General features: G+C 41.9%; 1 protein-coding gene across 3 annotated transcripts in view; it reads left to right on the top strand.

The window, feature by feature from the left end:
* The first annotated feature begins 1,282 nt into the window (after positions 1 to 1,282).
* Slc12a2 (solute carrier family 12 member 2) overlaps positions 1,283 to 11,205 on the top strand; it is an 86,930-nt gene continuing 77,007 nt past the window's right edge. For all 3 annotated transcript variants that reach the window (XM_078048020.1, XM_021725649.2, XM_078048030.1), the window contains exon 1: positions 1,283 to 2,162. In XM_078048020.1, coding sequence (XP_077904146.1) covers positions 1,428 to 2,162 — 735 coding nt within the window. In that variant the 5' untranslated portion in view covers positions 1,283 to 1,427. The remainder of the gene's footprint in view (positions 2,163 to 11,205) is intronic.

Here is an 11,205-nt window from a genome sequence, read left to right as displayed (position 1 = left end):
CCAATGTTAAGAGAAGTTGGAAAATAGTTACTTTTAGTAACTATTAGTACTAATAGTTTCTCTATTTTTTAACATAAGAAAAAAAAAAAAAAAGGATTCCAGAGCAGAAGTGTACCATAATGTTTGTTAAAACTTGAGTTGATTCTTCACAACCCAAACCATGTAGAAACGTGCTTTACAGGAAGGTTACTGTAGTCAAGGTACTGAGAGCTAAGCGCCTATCATCTAAATATCGCCTTTAAACAATACACAACTAAGCTCCGTTCTCACCTTCAGATATCAGTCTTTTAAAATAAAAGTGTTAAGTCGTCGGAAATGTGGACACACCCGCTGCATCACGACTGGAACTGATTCTAGTTATGCAAATCTAACTGCCTGGCTGCCTGAGTGTTAGACTAAGAGGCCTCAAGGAGGGAAGCTGCCTCTCCTCAAGTTCAGGCCACCAGAGCGGGGCGTGGCGGCCGGCCAGAACCCCGAGAAGGCATTGCAGAACACGCACCAGCCCGCGGGCCCCATAGGAGAGCCCCCAGCATCACCGTAGGAACTGCGGCGGCCGGCAGCGGCGGCCGGGCCTCGGGTACCACGCGCCTGAGGGGAAGCGGCTCAGTCGCCCTGCAGCATCTCGCGAGATCTCGCCAGCCTAGCCCAAGCACTGCGAGCTCAGAATTAAAAAAAAAAAAAAGGAAAAAAGAAAAAGCGAGAAGAACCCCTAAAGCCGTCGCTGTGGTGGCAGCTGCCTTGGTAGCATCCGTGACCCGCGTGCCAGCGCCCACACGCTGTCCGTGGCCCCCGGCGCGGGCAGTCGGCCCGCTGACGCGCCGCCTTGGGGCGGGGAGACCGGGAGGCGGCCTGGGGGCCCCCGCTCCTCTTCCTCGCGGAGCGCGGCGGGGGAGGGTGGAGAGGTGGGAGGAGGGCGACGGAAGAGGAGGTAGCGGCGCGGATATATTCCCGGCCACTGCGGTGAGGCGGCGTGTAGCCACGCCTGCTCCCTGGTCGCGCTGCTGGCGCTGCCGGAGGCCTGACGCCTAGGGGCCGAAAGCCACCCTCGCGCGGTCGGCTCTCGCGTGGGGTCGTGCGGGAACCCGGGAGGGTCGCGGTACCAAGGGAGCGTCCGCCGCGCGCCACTGCGGGACCGCGGGTGGGCGGGCTGAGGGGCGGAGGAGCCGCGGGCCCCGCCTCCCGCGTGCTGCAGCCGGAGCCGCCGCTGCGGCCCCGCCGAGCCTTTAAACAGCGGACCGCCCCGCGCCCACAGCACTCGCGCCTGGCTCGGGTGCTGGCGGCTGACGTGCCCGTCCGGGCGAGTGGCAGGGAGAGCAGCTTCCTCGCCTTACCTTGCAGCCACAGCCACTGCCAGCCGGGATCGCGGAGACGCGCAGCAGCCCGCAACGTTCACCAGATTCTTAAGGTCCGCCGAGGGTCGGGCGGCGATGGAGCCGGGGCCCACGGCGCCCTCCCCCGGCGCCCCAAGGCTGGCCGGGGTCGTGGAGACGCCGCTGGCCGCGGCCGAGGTGGACTTGCCCGGCACGGCAGTGCCCTCGGTGCCGGAGGATGCTGCGGCTGCGAGCCGGGGCGGCGGTAGAGTTCTCGGTGAGGGCGCTGCGGCGGCCGGGGACGGGCTGGGGAGACCCCTGGGGCCCACCCCGAGCCAGAGCCGCTTCCAGGTGGACCTGGTTTCTGAGAACGCTGGGCGGGCCGCGGCGGCGGCGGCGGCCGCAGCAGCCGCAGCGGCTGGAACAGGGGCAGAGGCAGGGAGCAAGGAGACCCCAGCGGACGGGAAAACCAGCGGTGAGAGCGGGTCCGCCAAGGCTAGCGAGGAAGCCAAGGGCCGCTTCCGTGTGAACTTCGTGGATCCGGCTGCCTCCTCGTCTGCGGACGACAGCCTGGATGCGGCGGGGGTCGGAGGCGATGGGCCCAACGTGAGCTTCCAGAACGGCGGGGATACAGTGCTGAGCGAGGGCAGCAGCCTGCACTCGGGCGGCGGCAGTGGTCATCACCAGCACTACTACTATGATACCCACACCAACACCTACTACCTGCGCACCTTTGGCCACAACACCATGGACGCGGTGCCCAGGATTGATCACTACCGGCACACAGCCGCGCAGCTGGGCGAGAAGCTGCTCAGGCCCAGCCTGGCAGAACTCCACGACGAGCTGGAAAAGGTGAGCTCTCCCCGCCTCCCATCCTCTGGTGCGTGCTGACCGCAGGATGTGGCCACCGACTCTCCCGGGTGAGGTGGCGGGAATGGACAGCCTGGCTCGCTGGCATCTCTGGATTCAGCTGTCAGGGGTGGAATTGCAGTGGAATGTAACTTAATCTCTTAAAAGTTTGCAGCGGGTTAGGCTGGTTACGTGATACTGGAGAGGGCTGCGTTTAGTTTAACAACCTTCCCCGTCCAGTTACGTCGTGTGCACTGTCTTTCTCACCCATGCTTGACAATTACCACCTCACTGAGTTTATAGTTGTGTTTGTGGGCCCTGCGAAGGGAGTGTGCAGGAGGTTTAGGTGAGGACCTCTCTGGGGAGAGGGCGGAGAGCACCTACCATCTGTGTCTTTTTAGATTGTAGCCTATGGCTTATGTACACCCATTAGAGAGCCTATGAGCTGGTGGTGTTTGAAGGAAAATCTTAATAGGGTGTGTTTGTGGTCTATGAATTATTAAGCTCAAAATTTTGCAATCTTGAAAGTTCAGAGGATTATAGGAATCTTGAATCTTGGGATATGACATTCCTAATAATGGCACAAATTAATTTTTTTTTGTAAACCTTTTGGAAGGGTGCTCTATATCAGAAAACTTTGACAAACAGGCAAGTCATTAAAGAAAAAGGCGGGGGGGAGGGTGTGATGGTGTGATGGCTGGGACAGGAGAATTGATTTTTCTCTGAAGAATGCTCAGAAAGACCATCTGGAGTGTTTGCACAAGTGATCATACTTTGGTAAAGAGAAAACTGTCCCCTTACACTTGTGAGTGACTTCAGTAATTATATTTTTAAGAGCCCATTAGACATGTTTCTTCAGGGTTCAAAACCATTATTTTGAAATAACATTGATGCTTTTGACACTCTGTTAATATTTAACATTTTTTATGGGTGGGGATTACTTTTTGTCTGCCCATGCAAGTCTATAACGACTACATTGATGGAATTTGATGTGGGCAGAGTTGGTACCACATAGATTGAAATGATCATTGTGTGGAAAAGTTTAAATATATTTAGTGTGTTAAGTGTGTGATTTCTTTTTGACATGATTATTTGATTGCATATATTTATTTCATACAAGACTGGACTGGTCCTAATGTAAAAGTAATATTCACAATTTGATGTAATTACATAGGTCCCATCTCTGACAGCTTATTGATTATTTAAAAGCCTGACATCATTTAGGTTTAGATAATACTATTTCTGTTGTTTCATTGTGGTATTTTGTCATCAAAAGCAAAACACTTCTTTAAGTGTTTAAACTTCTGGAGTTTATTTTTTCAAATCTTTTTTCAGCACTTCAAATCTGTGTTAATAACAATAGATATGGGGTTGGTAATATTCCTTTTCTTAGAGCATTTTTGCTATTGAAAATATAATACAAATATGTTTCAGATTTATTTAATCAAGTCCAAGTAGTTTAGCAGTCAAGCCAATCTGTATTTAACCCATAAATTCTAGGAAGACTTTAAATTGGAAGTTTTTTTTTTTTTTTTTTTTTTTTAATTTAAAACTCTGCCACTAACAAAGCACTTTAGGTTCTTCAAGACTTTAGTTTTATTTTGAAGTTGTATTTGCATTTTTGTTTTTGGCATTTTTGTTCATCTAAAAAAAGAGAAGACTTGTGCTGTTAGCTGTATGATAGTTTAAAAATTTATCCAACCCCTCAGCCTTGGATTCCTTAACTAGGGAAAAAGTGCAATAAAAATAGAGGGCCATACTCAGCACCTGAAAATAATAGCTAGTGCAGTATTTATTCCACTCATATTGGCCCTTCAAAAAGGGCAAAATTTAAAGTCTGATATATCAATATTATATTATCTTAATTACTTCATTTTTAGATAAATATGTATATTTATATCGTACACACATACACACACACACACACACATAGATTTTTTTTTCTTTTTTTTTTTTTTTTGAGACAGTAAGTTGGGACTGGCCTTGAACTTTGCAGTCTTCCTGATTAGCCTTCCAAGTCATTGGGATGAATATATTATATAAAATGTTAAAATTAGCGTTTGCTTTATGCAACAGGTAGTATGATCAATTCTTTAGTTTTCTTTCTTTTCTTTTTTGGTACCAGCTCTTTTTGTTTTTTTGTTTTGAAACAGGATCTTGCCAAGTTGCTTAGGGCTTCATTAAATTGCTGAGACTGGCTTTAAACTTGCGATCCTCCTACCTCAGCCTCCAGATCCCCTGGAATTAACAGCATAAACCATCCTGGGCTAACTTTTTTAGTTTTTTTTTTAAACTTTCTTTTGCATATGCTAGGCAAGCATTCTACCACTGAGCTACATCCTCAGTCCCCAATCAAGATTCTTTCTGGACTCTGGAAGAAGTTGGTAGGGTTAACTTAAACACATATTGAAGATAAATTGCTTAGAATTTTAGCAGATGGGTTAAAGAAATAGGTGTGATATTAGGTAGTACAAATATGCCTATACACCACTGTTGAAGGGGGGCAGGCAAGGAAGCGGTGATAAATTGGGTTGGCTAGATTCCTAAAAGTTGTTTCTACTCTGTCTAGATTGACTTCTATCTCTGTAAAACCATCTATAATGTTTCCATTCCTTAGTGAACTATAATATTTAGAATTTCTATAACATTTAATTCTAGCTTTTGATTGATTGTTAATACTCTACTTTGGTCATTAAATGCTTTAGTATCTATCATGTCTAACTCTGTGCTAGGAACTATGAAAGAAGTCAAAGGTAAGTGCTCCAAAAACTTGTTAGGAAAAAGAATATATTGCCTTTCACTTGAATTTCTTTCATTACTCAACACTGACCTTTTAAAAGTATTTTGCCCAAATGTCCAACTGTAGAGGAACAAATATCCTTGGTGTAGCTTGCTGTGTTAAGCAGCCATTCTAGAAACAAGACTCATGAGGTCTCTCTTTTATCAAATATTATTTTGGGAAAGGGATGTGTTAGATGTTGGCTACATGACTGTGATACCATGGGATGAAGGATGATGCAGTGATTAGCAAAATAGATACTGCTTCTGCCTAGACAGACATTAACCAAATAGTTGAACAAATTACATAGTTATAAATGAAATACTATGTTATAAATGAAATACCACTGAGCTACATGAAATAAAAGTAAACTTTGCTAGTGAAGATGTAATAGGAGCTAATTTTAATTGGGTTTTGGGAAGGTGTAAGTGTGACATTGATGCTTGAACCTGAATGAACCTGATGACAAAAAAAGAGCAAATAAAAAGATAGATGTAAAATTGTGATATGTTCAAAGACCTAATGAGAGGCTGGTATATCTAATTATAAATGTAATGGGAAGCTATGAAGGATTATGTATGAGGGAGCAACAGGATCCATTTTGCTGGCTGCTGGGAGTAGAGTGGATTGGCAAGGGTAAAAAATGAAAGCAGGGAGACTCGAACTGTCACAGTGGTCTAATTGAAAAATAATAAGGGTTGGTGACAGAACAGATTGGATATGGCTGGCTTGGATGCAGAACAGAGAGAAGATGATTCTCAGATTTTTTTGAACTTGAATAACTAAATAGGTAGTGGCATTGTTGCCTGAGGTGGGAGAGATGAGAGGAAGAATAGATTTGGGGTGATGGACAGAAAGAATTGTTTGAATAGCCTCTAAGACATCTTATTAAAGAGTCATTGGGAGGAGAAAGGCAAAAAAAATTATATACATACATATATACATCTGCCTCTCTCTTTTCTTTCCATATATATTTTTACTCATCAAATCCTTAGAGAGTGTATGTGTACACGTGTGTATAGATTTAAAGACATGGACAAAAGTATTAGGGGGAATGGGTAAGTAAGAGAAGAGGGACTGGACATTTAGAACACCTAAAGGTATGTTGGAGATTGAGCTGCCAGACCAGTGACAGATAGCTGCCTAGAGATTGAACGTAGGGGCACTTAACCACTGAGCCACATCCTTGTCCCTTTTTAAAAATTTTATTATGAGACAACGTCTTACAAAGTTGCTAGGGTTTTGCTAAATTGCTGAGGCTAGCCTCGAACTTGCCATCCTCCTGCCTCACCTCCCTAGCTGCTGGGATTACAGGAATGTACTACCATACCCAGAGAGAAAAGAGTTTTTAAAAAGGCAGAAATTCTTCAAAACTGCAAAAAGTAAAACCAAAGTAATGATTTCTTCTGCTATAGGAAGAAATAAAAAGTGGGGAATACCAGTGAAGTATTTGATGGGCAGGGCAACTTTAACATGTATGATAGGAATCATGATTATCAAAGATGGAAAAATGGAGTGGTGAATATTTATACTAGCTCTTACTAGATTTAAAAGACTCTACCAATGAACTATACCCCTACCCTAGAGCATTATTAAAGCTTTCTTTTCTTTAAGGGTTGCACTACTTTTGCATTTGTCCTTAGGCCTAGACTTGGGAATCTTTTGCCAGTGTTGTGTGAATTCATTGTATGTGGCCTATTTTTGCCTTTCTCCTTAATAAAGGAAAGGTAAAGAAGGTAGCTATATTATTTTCAATGCTTCTCTGCACTTGTTAGTTTTTCATTTAATTACTAAAAAATAGGTTTTTACACATTTTGCTTATGATAAAATGGTCTCATGGACACTGAAGATATTGCTTAATAGCTATTCATTAAAAGAAGTAGAGCTGGACAGAAGCCTGTGTCTTCAGATTCTTCTTTTCTTATCTTCTGCCTATTACCCAGACTTGTTCTAAGCCTAGCAGGGATGTTGAGTTGGAGATATGATCACCATCACCCCTCCACACTGACACCCCGAGAGTTGAATGATTACATAATGAATAGAAACAAGGAATACCTGTGATGATGTAATTGATACTACAACTAACTCCTTAACTAGAATCTGAGTTTATGCCTCATTTATTTCCAAAAAGATTTGTTCACTGAATGGATAAGGGTGGGCTATTCTTATCAGCACTTAATAAAAGACTTTGAGTAACAATTGTGATATCACCTCTAACACTAAGCTGCTTCTTTGGGTGGGTGGTATTGATTCTGGAGAAAAAATTCCACACCCTACTAATTACTTCAGGAATTGCTTGATTCCTTGAAGGTCACCCTGGAGGAATAAGGATATGTCACATGGGGAAGTATCTAGGAGTAATTTCCAGAATTTAGTAAAGCTGGAACCCTTATATGGGGAAAAGTCAGATTTGTCCTGTTTCACAATTTTGTTACGGGCTACTAAATCCATGCCAGTGGCCACTGAAGTCTGGCTTACACAAACTGGATACATTCCCTAAATACATACCAAATGACTACCTGGGTAGAAGGAAAAATAAATTTGGGGATATAAAATATGGCAAAAATATATTTATGGGTCTAATCAAAATTGATGTCTTCTTGATATGTATTTGTGTTAATACTCTCAGTCCTGTGAGACTGGAACGTAAAGCAACAAAATTGAATTTTTTGGCTCTTACACATTTAGTGTCTTTGCTTTCAGTGATTCTTAATTATGTTTCATATATGTGTTTGAGAAGTCCATAGTACTTATTAAGTTGGCTCCATGCTGAAGTGAGATGAATGTGAATTCTCTTATTCATCAAATCCTTACAGAGCATCAACAACAGCATCATTAAAAGTGGGGGAATATAGCAGTGAACAAAACAAAGTCATGGGGCTTTCATTCTAGTTGTAGGAGACAATAAACAAATAGATCAGATGTAGTACTGTGAAGAAATTAAATCAGGATAAAAGAAAAGATGGCTAGATAGAAATGACTGCAGTCGTGGTATTTCAGAGTAGTTGAAGAAAATCTCTCTGATATGGGGGCACATATTAGAAGGGAGTGAGGGATCATCCCATGTGTTTATAAATCAGCTTTTTCATCACTTTGACCAAAAGACCTGATAAGAACAATTTTAGAAGAGGAAAAGTCTATTTGGGGCTCACAGTTTCAGAAATCTCAGTTCATAGATGACCTACATCATTTCTCTGAGCCTAAGGCAAAGGTAGAATGTTATGGCAGAAAGGTGTGGCAGATAGAGGTAGCTCAGGACACAACAATTGGGAAGTACAGTAGCATTCAGCTCAACACACTCAACAATATGAGCCCCAAAGGCATATCCTCAGTGACCCATCTCCAGCCACATCCTACTTGCCTACAGTTACCACCCAGTTACTCCATTTAAGTGGTTTAATGTACTGATTAGGTAAGACTTGATCATTTTACCTCTTACTATTCTTGTATAGTCTCACACATGAGTTTTTGGGGGACAACTATCTAAACCATGACATGCAAATATCAGGAAGAACGTTCTACGCACAGGAACAGCAGATGCTAAGACCCGGAGATGGGAATATGTTTGTGATAAAGGAAATCAAGACTGAAGTGGTAAGACACTTGATAGAAGAGTATTGAAGTGGTGGGTGGGAAGTAGCCAGGGATAAGATATAATCCCCAAAGGCATACCCCCAAAGTGGTTCCCACTCATTTTGTCTAGGTCCTACCTCTTTCATTTTCCATCACTTCCCGGTAACACCAAATCTTGTCAGTGAATGACCCATTGATGAGATTAGAGAAGTTAGAGCACTCATGATCTAGTACCTTCCCCCAAATTCCACTTCTGAACATTGCTGCATTGGGGACCAAGCCTTTAATAACACACGAGACTTTGGGGGATATTCTGAATCCAAACCATGACAAAATATTTATTATTTTATTATGGAGAGAAAATAATTGAGCAAGTTTGGAAGATAAAGAAAGTAATATCAAACCTTTAACATTTTTGGATTTTTATGTATGTTTGTTTTTGTGGATTGAGGGCTAGAATTTAGGGCCTTGTGAATGCAAGCACTGTACCACTGAACTACATCCCCAACTCCTTTGTGCATAATTTTAAACTGTAATTTTATATCCCACTTTTTACATCGAGCACTAAATGTGCACTTATTAGTAAATAGGGAATGAAAGTTTTGTATGTCACCTAAATTAATCTTCTATTTAGGTGAATATTTATAAAATACTCTCAGGTACATGTACCATAATGCTGCCCTTGACCCGGGCGGGCAGCTGAACTTAAGATCGCTCATGAATTTCCATGGACACCAAATCAAACACACACACACACTTTACCTTTAAACAAGCTTCAGGATGGCTTTTTGCTTGGCCTCAGGCTCCCCAAATAGGAGAGCAAGAGAAAGTCTCAAGAGGCTGGCAAGAAAGAGCAAAAAGTAGGTTTTTATTGGGGGGAGGGAGACCCTTGTTCTTAGAAAGTTCCATCCAAAAAAGACCACAAGGGGCAGGGTTACAAGGGACAGGCCAATGTAATTCAACCCAGGGGGCATTGCCTACATCTGAAGATTCAACTTCCTGAACCGCCCTTAACTTCCTGAACTGGGACAACGCCCAGATCACTATGAAATGTAGTGATGGTCAAGGCCTCTCCAGGATGGAAGGCACGAGTCATTCAAAGTGGCGCCTCACACCATAATTTGCCTTTTCCTCTGTATACTGTTTAGTCCATTTACATTTGTTTTGATTTACTTATAATTAAGTTGGCTATCTCATTTGTTTTTTGTTTCTCTAATCCTTTCCCTGCCATCTTTTATGCTGATATTTTTTTAAAAAATTTTTTAGTATTCCATTTAGTTCTATTGACTTTCTAGTGATCTCTCTGCATTTTTTTTTAGTGCTTGTTCTACTAAGTGTAATGAATATCTTTAGCTAATAAGTAGAAAACTTTCCTCAGAATCCTTATTGTTGTATAAATGGTAAATCCAGTAATATGTTTTTTGTACTTTTTGTAAGCAGTTGTATAGCTTTTAAAAAGAGAGAAAAGAATACATGAATGTCTATATGCATGCATACACACATATTTCCATTGTTTTTCATTTCCTAGAGATTTATGTATCCATTTGATACTTCTTGTATAGAGGTGAGTGCCAACAAGTTCTCTTTAATTCTTATTTATCTGAACATGTTTTTATTTTACTTCAGTTTTTGTTAGTTTTTGTTTTTAACTGGGAATTGAACTATTAAACTTGGGGGCGTTTTAACTCTGAGCCACATCATCAGCCCTTTTTATCTTTTATTTTGAGACAAGGTCTTGGTAAGTTAATTAGGGCCTCAATAAGTTGCCTAGGCTGGCTTTGTATTTGTCCTGCCTCAGCCTTCTGAGTCACTGGGATTACAAGTCTGCAACTGACTTTTACTTGAGTTTTGAAGGGTAGTTCTGCTGTGTATAAACTTATTAGTTGACAGGGTTTTCTGTTTTTAAAAAAATTTATTTTTTAGTTATAGGTCAACACAGTATCTTTATTTTATTTTTATGTGGTGCTGAGGTTTGAACCCAGTGCCTTAATGTGTGCTAGGTGAGCGTTCTACCACTGAGCCACAACCTTCTTTTCAGCCCTTTAAGCATATTGTTCTGGTGTTTTCTAACCTCCCTCATTTAAGAAGTTAGACAACTGTACATGGTGTGTTCTTTTTCCTCTGTTTCAAGATTTTCTCATTGTCTTTGGCTGTTGTCTTGCGTTTTTCCATTTGCCCTGAGTGTCCATGCACATATAGTTGAGCTGTCAACCAGGGATTTAAAACTTGTCTATTCCCATTTAATAGTTCTGTGACATGTAGGAAAAGGATTTCTCATCCTGACTCTCAGTTCCCTTATTGAAAAGAGGAAAGATGATATATTTGGTGAGATATATTATCTATTCCTATCAGAAATGCATGAAATACCAAGTGCAAGTTATGTATTAGATTTATACTAAATGTAGTTTTTGTTATCACACAGTTTTTCCATGCATCTTGTTTTTCCATTACTGATGCTAGAAATGATGCTTCTATTTCTGATGTTGCTAGTAATGTATTTCTCTTTCCCCACTTTTGGTTCTTATTTTTTTTTTAAATACCAACAATTTGAAATGTAAATCACACAGCTATATTATTAATTGGAACCAGAACATATAAATTTTCTGGTAATTTGAATGAAAATGTTTCAAACTTTTTCTTTGTTGGCATTAGCAAGTTGTGTGAGGTTTCAAGCAAAGCACAATTTATGTTATT

Source organism: Ictidomys tridecemlineatus, chromosome 1 (genome assembly GCF_052094955.1).
Source record: "Ictidomys tridecemlineatus isolate mIctTri1 chromosome 1, mIctTri1.hap1, whole genome shotgun sequence".
NCBI classification, from domain to species: Eukaryota; Metazoa; Chordata; class Mammalia; order Rodentia; family Sciuridae; genus Ictidomys; species Ictidomys tridecemlineatus.
The sequence above is the reverse complement of the archived record's forward strand: the minus strand, read 5'-3'. Positions and strand labels throughout refer to the sequence as shown.